Source organism: Papilio machaon, chromosome 19 (genome assembly GCF_912999745.1).
Source record: "Papilio machaon chromosome 19, ilPapMach1.1, whole genome shotgun sequence".
Lineage (NCBI taxonomy): Eukaryota > Metazoa > Arthropoda > Insecta > Lepidoptera > Papilionidae > Papilio > Papilio machaon.
The window spans coordinates 505250-531311 of NC_060004.1; the positions used below are offsets into that span (position 1 = coordinate 505250).

Consider the following 26062-nt stretch of genomic DNA (forward strand, 5'->3'; position numbering starts at 1 on the left):
TACAATCTCTTTCACACTAGTAAGCAAACGCTTAAGCGGAAAGAAGACGAAAAATCATTAAATTCGATTTCAAATCTATGAAAAAACTCTTAATACTACATAAAAATTTTACTAATTTAATAAAAAAAAAACATGCGAAAACTTGATATATAACATATTAAATCATAATTATGTGATTATTATCTAATTAATCTAAAAAAATATAATTCTATTATTATTTTTTTTTTTAATATATAAATAATCTCGCAAAGACATTGTAACAATTTGTGCATATATAGTTAATTATCTAAAATAACTGTTATTTTTTTTAACACATTATATTTCATCTTAAAACAAGTTTTAGAGTAATATGTTTAAGAAAATATGATTAAAATCCCTGTAGAAAAATATAATTCTATTAAAATATAATATTGGCAAGTGTAGATCACAAAATAGAGAGAAAAATTAATTACTTTGATATATACATATATGTATACTAGCTATCGCCCGCGTTTCGGTCCGCGCGCAGTTAAAAAAAAAACTTAATAGAGGTATGAAAAATAGATGTTGTCCGATTCTAAGACCTACTGAATATGCTCACAAAATTTCATGAGAATCGGTCAAGCCGTTTCGGAGGAGTTCAAGTTCGAACCTCGTGACACGAGAATTTTATATATAAGAATTAACATAAGAAACGACCACTGGGTAAACCAAAATGCAGTTATCAGGGGTTTAAAAGCGTGATAAATTATATATGCTAATACAGTCCAATCTGCGCAAAGCGAGAGATCAAAAAACCTCGATATAATCTCGCTTATAAAGGTTTTGTCCAACACGACTTTCTCGCTTATCTAAGTTCGTATTTAATCTTTTATATATAAAAGAAAGTCGTGTTAGTTACACTATTTATAACTCAAGAACGACTGAATCGATTTGACTGAAAATTGGTGGGCAGGTAGCTTAGAACCAGGAAACAGACATAGGATAATTTTTACCCCGTTTTCTATTTTTTTATTCCACGCGGACGGAGTCGCGGGTAAAAGCTAGTTTAACATAATTATTGCTTCATTTAAATTCAAGAACCTATTTATTTTCAAATAAATGGCAATTAGATTTAGTTTTTACCTTTTTGATTTTAATCCATTTACATAGTTTTTTTTTAATTTTCTTGTGACGTTTCAAATTAACTTTTTTTTTAACAAATTTCATATAAAATGTATGAAAAATATCTGTTATTTTTCTATAGTTTTTTTAATCTACAGCTAATATGTGAATATAATTATTATTGATTTTTTTTGACGAATTAAATATTAGCTAATTATTTAGCCTAATAAAGAAATATATTTCATGAATTCTTATTAAATATTTAAAAGAATAAAAATAATCCGTTTTAAACATTTACGTAAAATGTAAATTAAACGTACAATATTGTTTATACGAACTGTTTTACTCTTATTTTATTGAAATTAAGAAAAAAATTACATAATTATATATATGTAAGTTGGAAAACACAAAAATATATGCAATTTGAAGATATATAACATATTTATATGTAATATTAATTTCTTACATCTATTTATCGCTTATCTTCAACTCAGCCAGCTCTTTTTCCTCATCCACTTCATCTTCATCATCAGAACCATGGACAGAGGCAGCGGGTGTTGTTGCTCCTGTTGAAAGAATTTTTTTAAATATTAAATATATATTTTGAAGATAATTCAAAGTTAACGCATCGAATCAATTCTACAATTGTGCCACCTCGAACCGTAAAACTGTGAAAAAAAACACCACACCAATTATAATGCATAAAAACGAAAACACAGTGCTATTCAAACTTTACAGCGGCTTGGATTCACTAGAGACGGCATAAAATATTTTTTTACAGTAAAAAAAAGGAAGCCTGATTTCACTAAGAAATCGTTTCTCATAGATATTTCCAACAAATTAAATAAATAAACAAAGAGAAAGTATTTTCCCATCCTATAAGTCCCCTACCCGGTCAAAATTAATCTAAAAACCACGAGCCGCTGTAAAGTTTGAATAATATAATACAAACATAGTGTTGATATAAAAGAAGTAAAACCTAATTATCTCTTCTTTCCTCAACACAATCGCTCAGTTTAGAAATAAGTTCATCAATTTGTTCAGTGACAGCTTTATTTAATGGTTCCAGAAAGTTCTCGTTCGGTGTTCTATAGTTCTCGTGTTCAGATTCAGTGAACGGCTTCTCGAAGCTGACTTCTACATCATCAGCTTCATCATCAGATAATTCTAATATTTCCAATGATTTCTGAACTGTTAGTGGATTTCTTCTTATATCCTCTCGGCTTGTCTGTACTTCCTCGTCTTTGGTCTCCTTCTGTGCGATGTCTATGGTACATGACGCGGTGAGACGATTTGTTGTCAAACGCACTGTTCGTCATAGTTTATTTGTTAATCTTAATAATATTATAAATGCGAATATTTAGATCAGGAATTCCCAAACTATTTTGGACAATTGACCCCCTTTTCCAAAATGAACTGTTACTTCAGACCTCCACATGGCTAAATTACCTACTTTTAAGATCAATTATTATTATTTTTCATTTAGACTTAGGTCAATAGAAGAAGACAAATAGCTGACCTCAAGGGGTCGATATCGACCACTTTAAGAATCCCTGGTTTAAATGTATTATGGATGGACGTTTGTTTGAAGTTATCTCCAGAACTACTAAACAGATCTTTATAAAATTTGTCATTATGTAGAACATAATCTGGAAGAACACATAGGCTATTTATTAAGTTTTTTTTTTCAGACAGATTGGTATATAGACAAATATTTCTCTAATAATAACATGTCACGAAAAATGTACTAAAAATTGTAACAATATTGTATTTTCAACTAGAATAAAGTAGAGATAAAAAGAAAGTCCGGTTATTTAAAGTAATCATAAATCAAAAACGGCTAAGGCTTTTTAACTAAGCTAGAATGGATTCGTAGACAAAAGCTAGTATTTAATTAAAAAAAGTCAACACATAAGTTGACACATCGGATACAAGAGTAGTCTTATTCCAGACGTGCCAAGTCAAAAGTTCATTACAATTTGTATGTATGTATGTATACTAACTGGAGTGTGTGGGGCTGGGTGGCTCAGAGATGGGTCTGGGGTAGTTGAATCGCTTGCCAAGTTCTATATCCATCTGGTCCACGTAATCTGGATACACTATCTTGAGAGCCTGCGCACGCGCCTGTCTGTAGTACTGCAAGATAATGGTACATATTAAAATAAAATTCAATTTCAATTAACAATATCAGTTAAATCAGGAATCCCCAAACTATTATGGACAAGTGACCCCCCTTTTCCAAAATGAACTGTTACTTGAGAGCCTCTCCTGTAAAGTTTGCACATTGACCCTTATTCAAAAACATCGATGTATGTATGTATGTATGATGGAGTAAACTCACAATTCCAAGGTTCCTCCAATCCATGAGGTCTGAGAGCCGCTCGGTGCGGTTCCGTTGAATGATCCGTTGACGACGAGACAATCTGCGTACAAAATAAATTAAATTAAATACTGTTTTACTATCGACTTTTACTACAACGTAATGTCAAATTAAATTCGCCAAAAAAGCGAAACAATCTTTGCCCATAAATATCCACAACTACAGATACATTGCATAAATTTAATCGACGGAGAAGGAGACACGCAAAAAAGAAAATATTTCCCCTTCCTACACTTCCATACCTTCCCACTTCTTTTCTTTATAATAAAAGGGTGGGAAGGGAAAAATGACTAAATTTTAATATGCTTTTTGTCGTTATAATTCAATAAATATATTACTATTTTACTTCTTACTAATATTATTAATACCAAAGTTTAAATGTATGGATGGATGGATGTTTGTTTGAAGATATCTCCGGAACGGCTCAATGTATCTTGATGAAAATTGGTATAGATGTAGAACATAATCTGAAAGAACACATAGGCTACTTTTTTAAATCTAGAATTAACCATAATTTACTAACTTGGTGAAGTCGTACATGTACTGAGCAAGTTGTTGCACAGAGCCCTCTAGCGAGATGTAGCGACGATCCACTACATAGATACCGTAAGACATCGGATCTGCGATGTGCTCCTGCATGAAGCATCCGAAACCTGCATTGTGTCATAATGTCATAACAGTGTCATAAAAGCCAACAAAAATCTTATATATATAAAAGAAAGTCATGTTAGTTACACTATTTATAACTCAAGATCGGTCGAACTGATTTAGCTGAAAATTGTTGGGCAGGTAGCTTAGAACCAGGAAACGGACATAGGATAATTTTTTACCCCGTTTTCTATTTTTTATTCCGCGCGGACGGAGTCGCGGGTAAAAGCTAGTTTATAATAAGCGTTGGTTATAAAATTATAGCAATGGTAAGTCAAAACTTTAGGAAAAAAACAATGTTCAGTAAATTAAAGCTTCCTTTATGTTAAAGACATAGTTAATAACATGTTTTTATACATGTATTTAGACAATGAGAACTCATTATAAATAAAAAAATTGAGAAAAAAATCTAAAAGCTAAGACTTGACAATTTTTCCTCTAATATTAACCAAGTACCAAAAACCATTAAGTTATCACAAGAAAAATTAGTGACGATATATTTAAAGGTTCTAGCTCACCAGACAGGTTGGTGGTGACGCTAGGAATACCCATGACTGTACACTCAGCAGGTGTGTACCCCCAGGGCTCGTAGTATGAGGGGAAGACACCGAGATGACAGCCCCGGACAAACTCCTCGTACTCCAGACCGAACAGCGGGTTGGTGGAAGTCAGGAACTCAGGATGGAAGATCACCTACAAATTACAGCAACTTAGGAAATTTTAAAGCCACTTTTCCACTAATGTTTTTCAATGAGACAGAATCTACGTGACAATAACAAAAAAAAAAAAACAAAAAAAAAAAACAAACAATATTTTTTTCCCAAATATTGTTTTTTTTTTGGAGCTTATATGATTAATATGACAAACTTTTATACTATTTTTAACTCAGACTTTACGTGAAAATGGCACAAACCTTGACTTTATCATTAACTGTATTGAACAGATGACATCTTCGGATTGCATTCAGTACGGGGTCGCTCCAGTCGTCAACCTGACAAAATACAAAAAAAAAAAAAATTAAATATACATAAAGTGAAGCTATGTACATTTATCCGACGATCTTACGGTGAAGGAACGAGGAAGAAACATTGTGATGCTGCACATATCTGAGAAGAAATTCAATGATATGTCTGAAGTCAACCCGCACTTGACTGTGGTTGACTATGTCCTAGTCACCCCTAAATTGGGGTAGGCTCCGAGCCCCTCAGTGGATGATGAAAGTGAAGCTCATTAAAAAAACTGTCTAATAGCTGAAAACCAGCGCAGGGATAGTTAAGTCTGTCCCTGCTTCGCTGAGCTGGCTCCCCTTTGCCACACTTTGTGCCTTGTATGTGTTTTTTTTTTCTTTTTTGATTGTATTTTTTGAGTGGCAATAAATAATTTTTCTTTCTTTCTTTTTTTCTTAATAGTAGTAGATTCAGCAACAACAATATTTGTTGGGTTCACGAATGGATACGACTCGACTAGTGAAATACCACAACCACACAGAAGACATCAAGTGGAAGTTATTACAAGTACAGTCTGATGAGTGTGGTGCCGGAGACTTCATTTTAGTCCTCTTTCCCTTCCCACCTTTTTCTTATTAGGAAAGGATGAGAAGAGGAAGTGAATTTGGTGGAAAAGGGGACGCATAGGAAGGAGAAATATCCTCTTTTTGTGCGTCCCCTTCTCCGTTAATCAAAGGTAGGCAATCTGCATTTACGGATGTCTATAACGTTCGCTATTTCGGCGAATTCAGGTGGCCGTTTGCTCGTTTGCCATATTTTGATATAAAAAAAACTTTAAGCTAAATGACATTGACATATAACGAATCAAATGTCATCTTAATTTAAAATCAATTAATCCATTTCACTAATAAGAATCCTGAATCAGCTCATATACTTCTGATTGGCAGCTCACAGTTCATCGCGATGAGCCGTGAACTACCTGCTGAAATCATTCTAAACAGATACAAACTGAGCTGTTCATTGATCTGTTCAACGTATTAAGTGAACTGATCTGCAGATCAACAATATTGTGTAATCAATGGGTACTAACAACGTTATGTGTGGTGATAGGAGGCAGACCATCTCTCTGCAGCGCGTAGATGCAGCGCTTCATCCGCACAGTGTCCTCTTTGTGCAGAAGATCTGATGCCTCCGGTAGATGACCCCTACAATACAAAAAAAAGAGTTTAACTATACACCATGCAGCGCCATCTAGTGATATTAAATTATCTGTTAAGAAAAGCGCCATCTTTTGTTAAAATAATGTAATGTTTCTCATTTATGAGTTTTTCTCCAAATCTTAATGTGTAAGAACTGTTCTAAGGATATACTAATTTTGCTGTATAACTGACCCAATATCTTACTAATATTATAAATACGAATGTTTGGATGTTTGGATGTATGGATGAAAGTTTGTTAGAAGGTATTCCCAGAACGACTTAACGGATCTCGCTGAAATTTACCATAGTCTGGAAGAACACATTGGCTACTAATTATTTTTTTTTTTTAAATTCCGCGCGGACAGAGTCGCGGGTTACAACTATCATTAATAAATATAAAATTCAGATAGATAAATGGATAAAAATAAATTATACTAGTGTTTGTTCAGTGAGATTATAATTTTCAGGCGAAATGCTACCGTCTGCGGTTGCTTTGCTAAATATTTTGAGCTCTATTACCTGAGGCATATGTCATACATTCGCCTGCCGATCTTCTGCTGTATGTCTTGTATAGTGTCCCGCAGAGCTTTGGTAACGGCATGACCGCGAAGACTCTCCACATTAAAGTTATTAGTCTTCGCGGGGAAGATCAGGAAAGCTATCACTGTCGTCTCCGAACCTGATGACTGAAAGGTCATCATAATTTTAAAGCAAAGGTCTCACTACATCCGTCGCCACAGTTTAAATAAAAAAATAAAAAGTTATAGTATAAGTAATTTAGTTAGTAAGTTTAGTATAGAAAATGGTTAAAAAAAAAGGTAAAAATATATGTTTTTATAAGTTATATATATGTATTAAGCAGGAACAAACAATGTAGCGCAGGGATAATATTAATAAAAAAAAAAGATAACTAAAACCTGTGCAAAAAAGAGTACGGACCAAGCATCTGTAAATGTGATTTTATCAAATAAAAAATAAAAAAAATAGCAAAGGTTGACAAGTTGACTAGTTTCAGACCTCTCAGGGGTCCTTCTACATGGCAAGGATTTAAACAATATAAATATAACGCCATCTAGCGGACATTGGTTATATTTTAATTAGTGGCCATTAAAATAATTTCAGCATTTTAAGAGAACAGTAGTATAAAAATGGCAGAATTCGCATTAACATTAAAGAAAAAAAAGATAGGAAAGAAGCGTTAAGTAAAAGTTAACACATTTATCAATTAATTAACCTGTGAATTAACTTATGACGTCTAAATAATGTTTTAAAACATTATTAATAGTTATTTATTTACCTTTAGGTAATGATTGAGTCTAGCTAGTGCCTCAATAAAGATATCAGCGCCCTTGTTGCCGTACTCGTATCGACCAGCGATGAAGAAATATAGCGTCTTATCCAAGTCGAAGTTAAAGTGCCTAAAACACACAGAAAAATTAACAACAAAAATGATAAGGTTGAACCTAAGCAAAAAAACCTCTATAAGCGAGAAACTCGGGTTAGAGAGAAACCGGGTTAGAGAGAATCCTCTATAGGCGAGAAATTCGGATTACAGAGAAACCTTTATAAGCGAGAAATTCGGATTAGCGAAAAACTTTTATAAGCGAGAAATTCGGATTAGAGAGAAACCTTTATAAGCGAGAAATTCGGATTAGAGAAAAACTTTTATAAGCGAGAAATTCGGATTACATAGAAACCTTTATAAGCGAGAAATTCGGATTACATAGAAACCTTTATAAGCGAGAAATTCGGATTACATAGAAACCTTTATAAGCGAGAAATTCGGATTACATAGAAACCTTTATAAGCGAGAAATTCGGATTACAGAGAAACCTTTATAAGCGAGAAATTCGAATTACAGAGAAACCTTTATAAGCGAGAAACTCGGGTTAGAGAGAAACCTTTATAAGCGAGAAATTCGGATTACAGAGAAACCTTTATAAGCGAGAAATTCGGATTACAGAGAAACCTTTATAAGCGAGAAATTCGAATTACAGAGAAACCTTTATAAGCGAGAAACTCGGGTTGGAGAGAAACCTTTATAAGCGAGAAATTCGAATTACAGAGAAACCTTTATAAGCGAGAAATTCGGATTAGAGAGAAACCTTTATAAGCGAGAAATTCGGATTACAGAGAAACCTTTATAAGCGAGAAATTCGAATTACAGAGAAACCTTTATAAGCGAGAAACTCGGGTTGGAGAGAAACCTTTATAAGCGAGAAATTCGGATTAGAGAGAAACCTTTATAAGCGAGAAATTCGGATTACAGAGAAACCTTTATAAGCCAGAAAAATATCTTTGAACTCTCGCTTATAAAGGTTTGACTGTATTATATATATATATATATGGTGTCCATTAATAATATATAGATGGCGCTAGTAACTTTGAGACATTTTGGCTTATAATTTATGTGCTAATAGAAAAAATGTGTTAATTTTTTTCTAACCCGTAAAAGTGTCCTCTTGCAAACTCATGTATCTTGTCTTTGGACATCGCGTGCAAGTTCTGGAACTCGTGCAGTGCGGAGAACTTCTTCACGTTCAGACCGTTGGGGGTGATGATGTCCGGCTTCCGCTTCAGTAGATGTTCCGCCTCGTAACCTAGAACAAATCATCAATTGCATGTTTTGTTGGACAGAGGAGACGCACAGAAAAAAGACATTTACTTTTCGTATATTCCCCGCCAAATCCACCTCCATTTTTCACCCTTTCTTTATTATATGTTGGGAAGAGGAAGAGGTCTAAAATTTGGTAATCTCCGAAATGACTGGACCAATTTTGACAGGACTTCTACTGGAAGGTATCTTATGTGTGCGGGAATAACTTAAAATATTTATTTTTTTATTTCCCCAAATTATAACAAAATTATACATATTCTACAATCCTTACTAATATTATAAATGCGAAAGTAACTATGTCTGTCTGTCTGTCTCGCTTTCACGCCAAAACTACAGAACCGATTTTAATGAAATTTGGTACACAGATAGTCTAGAGCCTGAGGAAGGACATAGGACATTTTAACGCGAAAAGGGGGTTTTAAGAGGTTGAAAGTGGGGGTGAAAGCTTGTAGTGTAATAATTTTGTCTTGGAAAACAGTTGGTAAAAAATCATAGACAAACCTGTGATATCGGAGACGGTGGTGAATATGTGCGCCATGTGTGCGGCGGCGCGCTCCATGCAGTATCTGTGGTATATCTGTCTCTTTCCTGCCTCCTCGTCCACTGAGAACTAGAAAGAGACAAGTATATATAATATAGATTTATAAAATTCACAGAAAACTCGGAAAATAATATAACACCAATTTTGCAATAAATACTAATGTAATATAATTACTTTATCAAGGTTATTGTAGAAATCAGTGTTGCCAGCGCACAAATATCTGCCCAACAATGTTGCATGTGTTGTAAATACTGTGGCCACGTCCACGTGACGTACTCTGAAACAGGAGTAACAAAATCAAAAAAATAAAACAATCATAACTTACTGGGGTAGGCAGAAAATATGAATTTTGTAATTCGGATGATCATGACTACATGTTAGTTAATATTGAATATTTAAAATTGTCTCATAAGACACTAATTTATTGTAAGTCAAGGTAACGTGTAAGTTTCCATTGTCAAGCATCTCTGTCATAACACTACTGCATCCCTTTCATTATCATTGAAAACAAAAAAGACAGCAATAATGTTCTCACCGGAGCACTATTAACCCAATGCCAGCCTGCCACTCGTGAAAGTGCGCAACAACACGCGGCGGAATATCGCTGTAGTTCTCAGCCGCCTTCCTAAACTGTAATTTAATAGATAAGAAACAAAAAATACATATTAGGTAAACACGAAAATTCTGAGTTACGTCAATTTCCTAAAGAGCCACATACTCACTTCAGTGACAAACTGTGCAACCATAAAGCCGAGTATGACCGCATCATTGGCCTCCACATCCAGATGCGGAATGCCGAGGCTGCAGGTGTCCCACAGCTCCTGCTTGTAGCCGTCCAGCTGCCACGCGCCAGATCCGATGTCGAACAAGATGATCTGAGGGTTGCCATCCACCAGCCACGTGCCCGTGTGCAGCTGAGGATCATGGGCAAGTCTCCAATGACAGAATTGTCTATCGTTTTATAGTCTGTGGTCGTCAATGACAAAACATTCGTTAAAGAAACTCTATTTTGATACCGTCTGAAACTATCCGCAGTTATTTAGCATTACAGCCTTTGCACCTGTCTCGCAACTCGACCAACAACGAATCGACGAATGTAACAAGAGCCCTGCATATAACCTACCTTATATCCCTGACTGCGCATAGCGTTGACTGCTGTGGTGAGTGGCGAGTTCGGGGGGAAGTCCGCCTCCTCAACCTCAGTCCTCGCGCAATGCTCTTTGTATGGTCCTGAACAAATCCATAGCTCGTTTATCCAATATCCATAACCAAAAAAATCCAAATTACAGAGACAGTAATGAGTACAGACTAGCGCCATCTATTAGATACATTTTGAAAACAAACAAATAAATTTAAAACAAATCCAGAACTATATTTTTTATGTATATATATGGATCTATATATATATTTTTTATACAAGCTGATAGGAGAGCAAGGGTTTTCGCATGTATGTACTAGCTTTTATTCGATTCAAAATCTCTGTTATAGGTTGTAGCTGTTTCTTTTTTTTTAAATGAAATATTGCTTAAATTTCCACTCACCCAGTAGGCAGTAGTTCTCCCCCATTTCTTCAGTGGAAACATAGGCTTTCGATCTTATAACAGTGTAGATACCACCGACTGAAAAGAACATCCTGTAGTTTAATTATATAAAAACAACATTAGTTCCAACGTAAAGTGAATGACAAATGTACGAAAGGCATTGCTATGTTTTGATACTAAATGCTTTTTTGTATTTCGTTTCAAAATAACGTACGTTTGTCGCATCTGCAATATTTCGTAAAAAAAACTGCAGTTCGTTTGCCAGCTTGCCTTGTTATAATCGCAAATAATGCATTCAACATATGGTCAAAATGACCATACGAAATACATTTCGCAAATTAGGTTAACATCCTGTATTTATATGAGTAACTGTAAAAGGTAAATATATATCAACGACGTAGAATAGACAAGTCAAACTGGTTTAAAATAATACAGTGTCCGAGCAAATGTCCGACGAACAAAGGGCTATTGTATTCAGGGCCTTGTGAGAAATAGAGCATTGCGGAGAAACCAAAGGAGTCAAATAGCTCATGGACAAGATGTTACAAAACGTATAAGTAACACATTTATTACATTACAATTCTGTTCCTTGAAATCTTTTTGAAGATAATAATGACACAGCAAAAAGTTCTAAGAGTTTACGGACCACACCTCTGCAGTAAAAACGTATTCTGCAGCGTCTTCATAAGTGTGAGTTCAAACACGTATTCTACCTCTCCTTCCTCTTCGTTTTCACTTCTTAAGAGCAATAAAGAATTTAATAGTATAAAGTATCAATGTTGGTAGAGTTAGTAACATGATCGGATGACCTAACTGGACCCGAAGAAATCTCTCTATGTCACAGAACATAGGCACTAAATATTTTACAGATCGATGAGTGAAATGCAGGTACATTTTTAGTCCTCTTCCTTTCCCTTTTTCAATACAGAAAGGAAGGGAATAAATTCTCACCTTTGTTAGCCGCTTCCCAAGCAGTCTCGAACGTCCATCTGTTCTCCTCTAAGGCGGCTTGCCCTCGGTCCATAAACGAGAGCAGGTCGTGTGTGGACTCCGCCCGGTAAAAGCGGCGGGACGATCTGTCGCGCGACATTGTCACCTAAAACAAGACAAATAGAGTTCAAAATAGATTCTCTGTAATGAGATGGTATCTACTAAGGATCGAATTAGAGAAAAATGTACTGATACAGCAAACATCGATTAGCAATTATTTTCTACTAGCGACTCCGTCCGCGTGGAATAAAAAAATTGCACACAAGATAAAAAGTTCCTATATCCGTCTACTAGTTCTAAGCCTTACTGGGGAGGTACCCATCAATTTTCATCTAAATCATTTCGACCGATCTTGGGTTATAAATAGTGTAACTAACACGACTTTCTTTTATATATATAGATTTTTGATTGTACGTAATAATTTTCTAAGGGTTAATATTAGTGATGCAACGGAAGTGTCTTACCGGAACCAGAAACGGAAACAGATGTCAAGAACAAATTTTAGCAGAAACGAAAACGGAAACGGATGCGGAAACAGAAGTGTAAATAATAATAAAAAACATATTTACAAAAATATTTTTTTCGGTAAAAACAGTTTGTTTTTAATTTATTAAGGCATTGGATATCGGTGTCCTTTAGCCTTCAATGTATGTATTTTTACTGCGCTGCAATAAGTTAAAATACGCGTTTTTTTAAATTTATTTTCAGGAAACAAAATTACACTATTTACAAATTAAAGTTCGCCAAACCACTCGTGTTGACAAACGACAAATATATTTCTAACTATATAATGATGATGATATATTACATGGTTATCACTTATTCAAAAGTAAATTTAATAACTCGTAAGTATGAAATAGTCACATTTTGCCACTTGTCAAATTTTATATGAACAACAACTAAACAGTTTACTCCAGCAAGAGAAACTGATTGTTTCAAACAGCAGCAGAAAATATTACGCGCTTAAATTCCCAAAATAGTACGTAAACAAACAAATGCGACAAGTGCCGAAAGGCCGCGCACGGACTGCCCGTCTCGCGCCGCGCATTTGGATCTCTCAGCCGTTGTAAAGTTCCGTTTTATCTCCGTTATAAAAGTTGCGGAAACAGAAGCAGAAACGGATGTTGAAAAGCACGCGGAACTTCCGCACTTGCGGAAACGGAAACAGACATCCGTTGCATCACTAGTTAATATGATGTTGAGAAACTATTACAACACTAGCAGTTACTCGCGACGTCGTCTGCGCGCAATAGAAAATATCGAGAAATACATTTATACTACTAGCTGTCTCCCGCGACTCCGTCCACGCGCAAATTAAAAAAAAACTTGATTAGTAGCCTATGTGTTCTTACAGACTATGTTCTACATCCATGCCGAATTTCATCGAGATCCGTTGGTCCGTTTTGAAGATAACTTCTAACAAACATCCATCCATCCATACATTCGCATAAGGGTTTGATTTTTTTAGATACACCAGAAAATAAAATAAATAAAGATTTTGTGCAAGGCATTTAAGATTATATATGTCTTAAATACAATTTTTTTTAGTGAAAGAAACAATATAACAAACAGGAAACATGTGTTTGTGTTAATATTTTGTCAGTGGGAACCCACAGACTCGCACGATGATTCTCTTTGCAATTATTAATATAAATTGTTTTCGTATTTTTTCTAATAATGAATAATAAACTATTTAAATATACCCAATATTAAAATCTGGGCGTGTTCCAAAGACGTGTTTTTTGTGACGTCAGTAAACTTATGTAAATAGATTTAAGAAGATGCATTTGTTACAACATTGTAGGTGTGTCATTATATTTAACTAGCTGTCGCCCGCGACTCCGTTCACGCGGAACTAAAAAAATATACATATTAGCCTATGTGTTCTTCCAGATCATGTGCTACATGTATACCAAATTTCATTAAGATCTGTAGAGCCGTTCTGGAGATACCTTCAAACAAACATCCATCCATCTAAACATTCGCATATATAATTATTTGTATGGGGTATGATTTTTCATTGAAAGATCTATAAACATTTCTATAAAATTGGACTGTCTGTTTGTACTATCGAAAAAAATAATCAAATTTTGTACTCATGAAGTATTTGCGTTGCTAATAAAGAAAAATCAATGTTTAAATTTTTTAAGTCTGTCTATAATTCTGTTCTCAAAGCCGCGTTTGTTCAGCGTAGCTTCCGGACCGACTGGACGGATTTTGACGGGACTTGGACGGGAAGGTAGCTTAAGCTATTATTTTTTCTGCTATAAGTTCTGCGTTGACGAAGTCGCGGATGATCGCTAGTATTCAATTAAAAATATTCATTTTTATTTTAATAAAAGATCGCGTTCAACTGGAGTTCGCGCGCAATCGTGGACTAAAGCTCGTGTAACATAACTTCGGTGTAAGCAGAGACCATACGAAATTCGATAGGTGCGAAACGAAAGTGTGCTTACTTACCACAGAGTATATGATATCAACAATAAGACTATCTAACTTTGACATAATTACCACATTTTACAACAGTGTAACCGGGCGACCGATGTTCACGGACCTCGGTAAGACTGTGGCACGCTTCGCCGACGACAACGACCGTAACCAGTATTCAAATTCGGGATACGACGTCAAATATAGTCTAGATTTGAAACTGCTATGACCATAATTCTAAAGGAATAATTGAAGGGATTTAAATAATCTGTACATACAGACTTTGTTAGGTTAGCTACTCTATATGAGTACACTGGTTTTCGCCAACGACTCGATCCGCGCAGAATTTAAAAAAAAACTTTATAAGTAGCATATGTGTTCTTCCAGGCTATGTTCTACTTTTATGCCAAATTTCATCAAGATTTATTGAGCCGTTTAGGAGATAACTTAAAAAAAAACATCCATCCATCTAAGCTTTCACATTTATAATATTAGTAAGATATAATTTTAATTTTTTACAAGGCCCTATTTCTTGAAGACATAGATTAGATAATAATATCTAAAATTAATCTAATAATTAAATTCCTTACATTTATGTATAACTAATTAAGTCTACGATGTGCCATATATCTTGTTTTAAAGGTTATGATAAAATATAGTAAAGTCATTGATGAATACATATTTACTACAAGTTGACATAACTATTATCAATTAAGGTCGGACCGTGACTGATAACATGGTGAAGTAGTTCAATTATTTAAGTATCACGATATTTTTCGTTCAAGGAAAATTACACATATCAAAAAATGATTTTAAAGCAACATTAAATGTAATATGTCAAATTTGTTTAAAATAAATGAAAATACAAGAACTCGCACAAAAAAGAACTGTTTGAACTGACTTTTCTGTATTAAGCTGACATTTCTTTTTGTGATGCAACCTGCACATATCTGAGAAGAAATTCAATGATATGTGTGAAGTCAATCAGTACTGGGCCAGCGTGGTTGACTATGTCCTAGTCACACCTAACTTGGGGTAGGTTCCGAGCCCCTCAGTAGGGACATATAGTTAGCTGATGATGATGATGGGTAAGCTGACATTGATAAAAATCTTAATTCTCTGCCTACCCATTGTTATTGTGTCGTTATATTAATATTTGACATCTACTGATATAAAAATACCACTTACGTAAAAGTGTTATCTTTAGAATAATAAGTAATATCAAGCAATAACATATTACGTTTTGTTGTCAAGTGGCAATAAAAGGCCTATTATAACAAGGATAATGACTTCCACACTCACAGTTTTTAAGTGGCCCATTTAGTTAAGAATAAGTATAAAAATGTACCCTAATGTTGTCTCCCTAATTAAAGAAAACTATCTACACTTGAGTGTGGCTACGTCAGGGTGTTTTTCTTTTTGGCTAACATAATATGTATATATTTTATACGTTAATCATAATTAATTTATTTTATCCCAATTTATCTATGTAACAGGAAACGATATCCTAAAATATATGTCTATAAAATATTTTACACTTTTAATATTTTTTAATTTTATTTTCTAAAGTTTACACAGTTCTAGTGAAATTTCTATGGTTTTGTTCAATTAAAACATAATTATGTGTTGTACAAATTATTTTTATTGAAGCTACAGTGATTAAAGTAACATTTATTTGTTTAAAAATAAATAAAAAAACTTGAGAGGTGTCAAGGGACACCCGGATGGAACGAAGTTCCTTTCAATTAATTAGTGAAGGAACCAATGTTTATTCTATGAATTAAAAACTTAAGTCTTCACAAGAAGTACATTTTATTTCTATGAATTTTCGTTATATATTGTCACGTCGTTGCCATGGTGAAGTAGCGCTCATTCGTCTATAGCAAAAAGTGTCGTGACAACTTTTCGTAAGAATTTTTTCCGTCTAGCCCCCTTTCACAACGCGCGATAAGGAACTTCGTTCCAAAAATTATAAATTCTCTACCTTTAATTGAAAGCATCGACCACTTAAGAATTTTAAAGCATCAACAATTAATACTTAAGTTTTTACAACATTTTATTAATTTTTCTAGATATCTACCTACTTATTCGCAAAAAAATAATACTGTTTATTTTTAGTTTTAAATTAATATACACTAAAATATTATATAGTTTATGAAATAAAATTAATACTAATCGTAACTATTTTTAACCACGTCTAAAGTTAATTAAAGAAGAAGAGTTGGAGGCCAATGGACCATAAAAAAAGTTCGCTCACCGATTAGAAATGGAAACGAAAACACCGATAGGTGAAAACTGTGGTATTTACAGATAAATCACTTATTTCACTGCATGCGTGGCACTAATCGAAGTTTTTTTACAACTTCTATCACATACGTACGTTTTTACTTAATACGATACGGACACATAACACAAGCCTGCGCGGGTAGAAAATTCAAATGATTTTTTTTGTAGGTTATGAAACGTCAAACTGGAACAAGATCAAGGTGACCTTCAACTGACAATGAACGCTAATGTTGCCAGTTTATGGAATCTTCTGTAAGGAAAACATTGCTTGTTAAATTAGACGAAAGTATATGTATAGTATTTTTAAGTAAATAATATTTATATAATGAAATACAATTGTGTCCATATTAAGATAAAACTTTTGGGGATTAAATAAATCAGTGAAGTGATTTCCATAATATAACTTTTCGTTTACGCTCCTAGAATTATGTGTACTCTCGCTGTAAAAACTTCTTAAATTTAGCAACGAAAAGCGATAACACTGATTGTTCTAGCCTTTTTTCAATCAATACTTTTCGATCGAGATTGATTTTATTAATCGAGATTTTCCTGTTTTTTATTAAATTAATTAAGAACGGCTTAACTCACGTATGATCGTCTGGTGACGGCACCGACTAGTTTCGGACCCGTCGAGGATCCATCTTCAGGGCGAGAGTTTATTTTGAGAACTTTGCGGTCTCGTCATACGTGAGTTAAGCCGTTGTTAATTAATTTATTATTATGTCTCACGAAAGTTTAAACAATTTAATTGTTTTTTTTATTAATTCAACTATGAGTTTTAAAAGAAATAGAAAAAAAAGAAAGTTTCATTGTGACTAATTAGGTATGCAAAAAAAAAAAAAAACAACTGTACTGAAATTAAATATATTAAATCAACAAATATAACAATCAAGAATTAGGCAATTAAAATACTGTACGTCTTATAAAATCTACATTTTTACATTATATGCAAACTTAATTAATATTTACATATTATATGCAATCTTAGCGAAATTTTAATAGATTAGAGCCACAGCCAAATTTTCACTCTCCAATAAATTTTAAAATTCTACCTACAGGCAACTAAACATGTTTTAAGGTAGATTGGAAGTAATGAAAGTAAAGTTGGGCTCTATTTTAGTTATTGTGTGACGTAAAATAAAATTCCACGTTCATAAAAAATCTACATAATGTTCAATCCCAACTGAAAGGTGGACTGACGTCAAATTCTTCCGCGAACGGATCTATTTTTTCACCTCCATCAATCATGAAAGGGTTAGTAGAAAAATTTAATTTAACCGGATTACCAATTATTCTTTTCGTATATTTATTAAATATTTCAGGAGTCGATTCTGTACAACTTATGGCACTATTTGATTTTTCGTGTAATTTAACACTGGTAACACTATTTAAACTGTCATTTTTTGACGCCAATGGGCTTTTGAATTCTTTGGTTGCATTTATGGATTTGTTTATTATATGAATGGCTTTCAAAGGTGGAGGTTCTCCGTACATTTTTAGTTTTGCTATTTTATAGTTTACTTTCTTTTTCCTTAGTAATAAATTAGCCGGCATATCTTGTGTATCGATTTGTTTGAAAGTCGACTCAAAATCTAAGCCACTAAGGTTCAGAATATCATCAACGTGATCTGGCTTACGTGTTAAAGGAGAATCAATAAATGCTCTATGTTTTGATATATTATAGTCGCTATAGTTTATTCTGTAAGGCGAAATATTTTCGACATTTTTGACTATTGAATTATTCTTTATGGCAACACAACTTTCACATAGTTGTTTAATATTTATTGTACTTAATGTTTTATTTAAATCGTCCATAATTATTCTAACATTTGAATGTTTAGACATTTTCGTAAAATAAGAGTACTCAGTGGCTCTATATTGTGGAATACCTTTTCTAGAATTTCCCGTCCTCTTCTGTAAATTCATACAAGCGACAACTAAACCAATATCTAAAATATTTTCATATCCGAACTTTTTTAATCCACCCCAAAAATTGACGCAAATTATATTTTTATCTGTATCTGTCAAATAGACATTTTGGAAGTGTTGCCCTTTTATTGCTTCGAATTGGGCGATAGATGGCTCTATTAAAAATACTAATCCAACTACATCAACTTCGTTATAACTTGTCACTAATGTGGGCATTTTGACCAAACTTTCAATACTATAGCAAGTTCTTTTGAGACTTGCTACAATTTGTTGTACTTTATCATTCACTTTATAGTTTGATCGGCTGAAAACTGTCTGCCTTCCAGCCGACAGTTGTATTTCTGAATATCTGAAATATAGAAATTTACTAAGCAAGTATTTATATAAAAAAAATAATTATATAATATTAAGTTGTTAATGATGATGAGAGAGTTATAGCCAAGGTTCATCTGCGCGTGAATGGATTTTAGTGGGTAAGCAGTTGCGCTCGTTGTTAATACCTTCTAGCCGTGGGCATGATATTAAAGGCGTCGATCCAAGTTCCTTCTTTTATAATTTCCATCACGGCTTCATTTGGTCGCCAAATTGACATCATCGCTGAAAAAGTAAAGAAATTAAAATCTTACTTCTTAATAATATTATTATAAATGCGAATGTTTGGATGGATGGATGGATATTTGTTTGAAGTTTATCTCAGAAACGGCTCCACAGATCTTGATGAAATTTGGCACAGATGTAGAACATAGTTTTGAAGATCACATAGACTACTTACTAAGTTTTTTTATTCCGGCCGGATGAGTATTTTTGTAACTTTGATATAATAAAATAAAAAAAACAGTACTTCAAAAGAACATTCAATACAACCCACGTATAAACTAACAAGTCACAATACCTTTAGAAACCTCTCCATCATCACCGACATCAGCGACCCGGATCTTCATGACAGGTACCACGTTCCTACCTACTTGCAGACCTTGCTCCTTTACCCTGTCATTGACTCTGTCCTGCAGAGCCTGCAAGACACGCTCTCTCCGTCTGTCTGTGTACCTTCGTAGTGTGCTACATTGTGTGCTTGTTAGATTCGCCTGAAGACACATATTTCAGTCTACTAATTCAATTTATATATCTTTTATATATATTTAAAAGTTCACATAATGTTAAGCGTCGGTGGCTCAGGGGTTAAGCACTTGACTTGTAATCTGCAGGTCCTGAATTCAAATCCCGTCATGTACCAATGTGTTTTTCGATTTACATATGTACATTTATTCGACGTTCTTATAGTAAAGGAAAACATCGTGATGCTGCACATATCTGAGAAGAAATTCAAAGATATGTGTGAAGACAACCAACACTTGGCCGGCGTAGTTAACTATGGCCTAGTCACCCCTAACTTGTAAGTTCAGGTAAGTTCCGACCCCCTCAGTGGGGACGTACAGTAGGCTGATGATGATAATGTTAGGTTGTTGACAATTTTTTTCTAGAATAACATTATTAATTAATTAAAAAAAACAATTGATTGTCTATGACACATTACCAACTTTACAGAGACAACATACAGAGATAATAAATATTTTATAAAAATGAAAATACTTACGAGAAATTCTTCGGAATCTCTGCTCCTCTTCATTAGTCTGTGTATCTGTGAGCCTGTCTCCATATTTCTCAGATCCACGTCACTTTCTGAATCTTGAGATTCCTAAAATACAAAATGTTTTACAAATTTACCACTAGATGTCGCTATGATGCAAAAAGGTTTTATTCTGTTTTTTTTATGAATTAATGAATCCTGATTTATTGCGACGATATTACAGGACAGAGTGCGCTAATGTGCCGATCATTAAAATGCGCACAATTTTTTTTTGTGTGCACATAAATATGTTTTTTTTTCTTGAATACTGTACTTTTATTGATCATATTTTTTTTCATATTAAAACTTTTACCTCGTCTACAAATTCTTTCTGTACCTCTTCGTAAATCTTCTCCAGAAGCATCTGTCTTTCAGATTCGAATTTCATTTGGTACAGATGTTCCAAACGCTCCGATCTTGTCACTTAAAGACAATATATATTTAAATGTTGCCAGTTACGAAAATGTTACCAACGACAAAAAAAATTATCCAAGCGACATTGAAATTAATTTCTAAAATTTAAATTTAAAATAATGGAGACTTAACGAAAAACTATTCTATTTATTTTAAGATTAATAATTATACAAAATAACCGAAAATTATTTATTTACCTGTACTCCCGTTGTCAAACTTTTCAACATAAAGCGTTGGATACACTCGTGTGACAAGAGCGCGTAATTTTGACACTTTCCCGCCTTCCAACTGGACACACGACAGGCGACTCAAGATGGCCGCTCCGCTGTGATAGCCGAGCTTGGCGTCCCAACGCGCACGCCGAGTAGAATTTCCGAAGATTTTTAATCTTACTGACGAGGTATCCTTAAACATGGAGACCGTTGCTTATAAACTAAACTAAATTTAAATTAAAATTTGCTATGTGTGAAAACAAGAGATGCATCAAGAGAGAGTGGAACATAGAGAGAGAGTCGGGGCGAGAGAGAGTGGATCATAGAGAGAGTCGGGGCGAGAGAGAGTGGATCATAGAGAGAGGCGGGGCGAGAGAGAGTGCCGTGGAACTTATATCAATAAAGATTACCTCCCATGGTGCGATCCCTTGTTCACAATTCAATAATTCAGCGCCATTTGTGACTAGTTTAGTGCCGACTCTAATCTTCTGGTCTTTGACCAGTCTAATCAGCATCTGGTCTAGACTGGCCTTTATACAGTACCAACCGTCAGTTAGTAGCAGTTCAACATTGCTTGTATCTGGAATACTGTAATGTAAAGATTACTATTTTTAATTGTACGCAATTACCAGTTAAGGAAATTTAAGGGGTTATACTAAAACATGTCGGTAATTTAACAAAGAAGTCGGCATATGACATATTAAAACCCCAATACTACGCGCAACTAACCACGCAACTTTGGCTGTTATTTTATCGGGCATTTTCAAAGGTTCGATTGCGACAGCCATAAAAGTAGTCACAATCGGACTGGTAGAGTTTGGTCGCTTATTCAAATATGCGTCTAGTTGAAATATAGAAGTTTATATTTACGAACCTCTCTGCTATAGCACCGTCTACATAAATCGCGAGCACTCTTAATACCATTGTCTTCGTAGACACATCGTCTTTTTCTAATAACTTTCTTAACACAGGTCTTTCTACACTATACAATTCTTTGTCATACCGATATTTTAATTGTTCTAATACATTTTTAACAGAACATATTCCTTGCATAGAACATTTATATTCCATTTCATATGAAATCAATTTAAAAATGATTAATTTCAGATGATTGTCTAACCAACCATCGGGTATTATTTTTCTGTTAACTAAAGATAAAAAACATTTCTTCAAATCATCTGTACTCCACGTGTTGTCGCTGATTTCGTTTCTTTTACTTGAAAATTCGAAATTTAATATGTTATCGAAATTAAATGTAAAAATATATGGATCTATTTCAACCACAGAGTTGTTAAACTCAATATCTCGCAACGATTTCATAGACAATTTATTATTTTTCTTATAATTTTTATCAAATGCAAACATGTTGGAAGAATTTGCTTCGTATGTATCTTTTTCTTTGGGTTTTGTTTTGGGGATTTCCCATTTATTATATGGCACTTCAAATTTTTTAGGCTTCTTAGCTCTTGGACATGACAGAATAGGACTACCACATCTCTTTTTATTTGGTATATCTTTACAAAAATCTTCTGTATACAAAGTATCTTCAAAGTTATTCAATAATTGGGTGTTGATCATATTTTCTATGTTACCCTCATTTTTTCTGTGGGTACTTTGAGAGAATTTAGTTTCAATAACTTGATCATTTTCATTTAAGTCCATCAATACTCTTTTAGATTTGTATAATGCTTCTTCAGAAATTTTGATATCGTTATTATTTGCTGTTTTAAATAGTGATTCAAAGTTCTTTTTTATGATTCCTTTGTTACCAAATGTTGAAGTAAAGTTTTCTATTGATGAAAAGGGAATTTGTTTATTTTCTTCATTTGAATCTTGTGATAGTTTGTCAATTTTATCTTTATTTAATACCTTAATTCTTTTACTATTTGGTACAATATCTCTATACCCTTCGTTAGATGTATATTGTCTGTTTTTACTATTATTTGTATTACAATCGTAAATTTTCTTGTCAGGTTGATTATTTTCATGAAATTCGATGTTTACTAAATCTTTATCAGTCGATTCTCTGTTGTTATTATTCTGTTCATCTATAACATTATTTATATCTAAATCCAAGAATAAATTCTTACTTCTGGCTATAGCTTGCTCTGAAATTTTTATAATTTTATTACTTGCTGAACGAAAACCATTGAAACCTTGATGTATATTTGTAAAATCTTGTTCTGCAGATTGCAAATTTTCATTAGATAAATTACTACATTTTTCACTTTCAGTTTGGGCATTGTCAAGTTTAGCTTGAGGACTTGAGTCATGTATGTCTTTATTAATTATTTTTCTATGTTTTTCATCAAAAACTTTAGTGTCGACATTGAAGTGTTCATTTTCATTTATTTGTAAATATTCAAAAAGCTTCCTACTTGCAGCTAATGATTTTTCTGAAACTTTAACTTGCTTATTGCTAGCAGTTTGAAAACCTTTAAAACATTGATTTGAATTATTAAGTTCTTTGCTTTGATTATTATTTTCTAAAGCGTAATTTGCTTTTACTTCACAACGTCCGGGAAATTCATCCTGCAAATCTCTTAGCAGTTTACATTTTGTATGAACATTGTCAGATATTTTTGTTTGATTTTTACTTGGTATTTTAAATTGATGAGACATATAGTTATCTTTATTATTATTTAATAATTTGTTATTTTCATTTGTGGGATTTTTAATTTGTGGTGTAACTTCAACGTGGCTATTATTACCATTTTTCACATATTTATTCAAATTTTTATCTATCTTTTCAGACATTTCTATTTTACCTTTTACATAACTATCAATATCTTCAAATATCTTTTTGCTTTTTACAATAGCTTCTGATGATATTACAATGGGTTTCTTGCCAGCTGTTACAAATCCACAAGCTGTGTTAGGTTCTGTATTAATACAATTTTTTAGTGATATTTCTGGTGATGAAGTTTTTACATGCATATTTTTATTCAATAGCTTATTTGCTCCTATATGTTGATGTCTATGTATTTCTCTCTTCATATTTTCAACCTTTTTCATATCGTTGCCTACTTCGTCATTAGAAAGATTAATATCTTCAAAAACATTTTTTGTCTTTGCCAAAGCATGTTCAGAAATCTTGATTTTCTTATTATTTGCTGTTTTGAAACCTATAAATATTTCTTTATTAACATCTAAAGTTTTATGTTGAATGTGTAATTCGTCGCTATTACTTCCGGAATGCTTCTTAAAATGGTCGCCCATCATATTTTTATTAAAGCCTTTCTCGTCTCTCTGATTTTCTATGAGATTTTCACTTTTATCTACAGGTTGTTTTTTCTTGAGGTCAGTAATAGGTGGAGCTATCAAGTCATTTTCAAATTCTTGAAGAATTGTTTGATCATTCAATGCTATTTGTTCTGATACCTCTATTAATACATTTTGATCTTTATCACAATTACATTGAGTTTTAATTTTGCTATCTCCATCAATGTTTTGTTCAACTGCACTATGCATTGTGCTGGATAAATTATTTGATGGCTCGTTAGAATCAAATATTTCATCAATATTTATATCTTGAAATACCTGACGACATCTTGCTAAAGCTTTATCAGATAAATTTATTTTTTTACTACTTGCTGTCTTAAATCCAATCAAACTATTATCTTTTGTATTTTTAGGCTTTTTTATAACTTGTTCCAATTCCTCATCATATGCACGTGTTTCAGGAAGATTCATTAGTTCAATTGCTATATTAAGTTCTTTTGCAGCACATATAGTGTTTGCATTAGTTTTAAAAAGATTGGTAGCACATACATCTTTAGCAAAAAGCTGTTCAGCTTCACGATTTGATGCAGGTTTATCTACGTCAATGCTGTGATAAACATCATTTGAGTGGTTCTTACTTGTATTATCACACATTTCAACTAACTCCATAATTGTTTGGTTACAATTATGATCATCTAAATCATCCAGAATATTTTGAGCCTTACAAAAAGAATCTGTTTGAATTTGTATACTCTTGTTACTAGCTGTTTGAAAACCAACATACATAGTTTTTTCTAAGATATCTCTTGCATTGCCTAAAGAGTTTTCTAATGCACATGTTTCTGGTAATAGTTGAATATCTCCATTATTCTCTTCATCACTACAAAATATATCTTCTTCAAAGGATTTCTTTAGTTTTGTTTCTATTATATTATTTGTAGCTTTATCAGGTTCTTTAAATGGTTCTTTATCTATTCTGTTAACATCTATTTTATTATTCCTAGTGATTCCTGATATTCTATTTGTTAGTATCGGACTTATAGATGTTTCTTTACTTATTATTGGATTTGCACATGGTATACATAACTCTTTGTCTATAATTTGTGAATTTATAATTGCTTTAGCTAAATCAATATCTGGATTTTGTTCAATAACTGGAAATGCTAATGTTTCAAAATTTTCAAAAGCATCTAATGTGTAAATTAGTGATTGTGAAGTTTCAGGTAGTTGTAAAGGTTCATTACGGCCAATAATAGGACTCAAAGTCATTATACTTTCAGAATTATGATCTTCGCTTTTTTCAAGGTTCTTACCAAAAGTATGTGCATTTTGTTTTTCCTTATCATTGTATATTTTAGAGGTGCTTGGTACATCTTCTAATTTACTATTTATAGAATCTGGTGCTTTATTTACTACTAAGTTTGATTCTTTTCTGGTTGCTATTACAGGTAAAACATTTGGTGAGTGTTTCTTTTCGTCAAAATGATGTTCACAGAAAGAATTTTCAAATTCCTGTGTTGCGCCTTTTGGTGCTGCCGACATTTCAGCGTTGACAACAATATTTATAAGTTGGGTGTCCGACACACCTTGGGTTTCAAACTTGTGATAACTTTGTGGAGGTCTCTGTAAAAAAAAAATATTGACAATTTTATTTAAGCAATCACTAGTCAAATCTTGTGTATTTATTAATCATCTATATATTTACATTATAGACTAAATTAAGTGGTTCTAAAGCTGGCTTTACAACATTCATAAGTCTTAGCCTATTTTTATCGCTTTTCTTACTATCCGCTCTTTGTAATTCATTCACCTGCTTAGAAACATTTGATAAAACATCTTTTGGTGTATACTTTTCTTTGGAAAAAAGCCTACAAGAAACATCTTCAGAGTAAATTGTTTGTTGTTTTTTTAAGTTGCTGTTTTTGAGAATCGACTCAAAATTTATAGTATTGTCACTATCTTCATCCATTACTGTACAAATTTATATAACATTACTTAA

General features: G+C 33.1%; 2 protein-coding genes across 2 annotated transcripts; both read right to left on the bottom strand.

The window, feature by feature from the left end:
• Positions 1–1530: 1530 nt before the first annotated feature.
• Positions 1531–16859, bottom strand: LOC106716340 (glycogen [starch] synthase). Its single transcript, XM_045682620.1, has 18 exons — positions 16631–16859; positions 11908–12052; positions 10957–11034; positions 10539–10645; positions 10138–10329; positions 9951–10045; positions 9590–9692; positions 9376–9484; positions 8704–8857; positions 7555–7675; positions 6777–6943; positions 6149–6263; positions 5025–5102; positions 4630–4804; positions 3987–4116; positions 3425–3506; positions 3087–3219; positions 1531–1649 (listed from the first exon to the last, which is right to left on the bottom strand). The coding sequence occupies exons 2-18, from the start codon at positions 12044–12046 to the stop codon at positions 1552–1554; spliced, it is 2076 nt and encodes a 691-aa protein (XP_045538576.1). The 5' UTR covers positions 12047–12052; positions 16631–16859; the 3' UTR covers positions 1531–1551.
• An 888-nt stretch (positions 16860–17747) lies between these two features.
• LOC106715806 (breast cancer type 2 susceptibility protein-like) lies at positions 17748–26062 on the bottom strand. The gene is made up of 10 exons (XM_045682578.1): positions 25769–26062; positions 23058–25686; positions 21716–22997; positions 21252–21429; positions 20827–21034; positions 20529–20638; positions 20183–20284; positions 19481–19673; positions 19089–19185; positions 17748–18937 (listed from the first exon to the last, which is right to left on the bottom strand). The coding sequence occupies exons 1-10, from the start codon at positions 26030–26032 to the stop codon at positions 17833–17835; spliced, it is 6168 nt and encodes a 2055-aa protein (XP_045538534.1). The 5' UTR covers positions 26033–26062; the 3' UTR covers positions 17748–17832.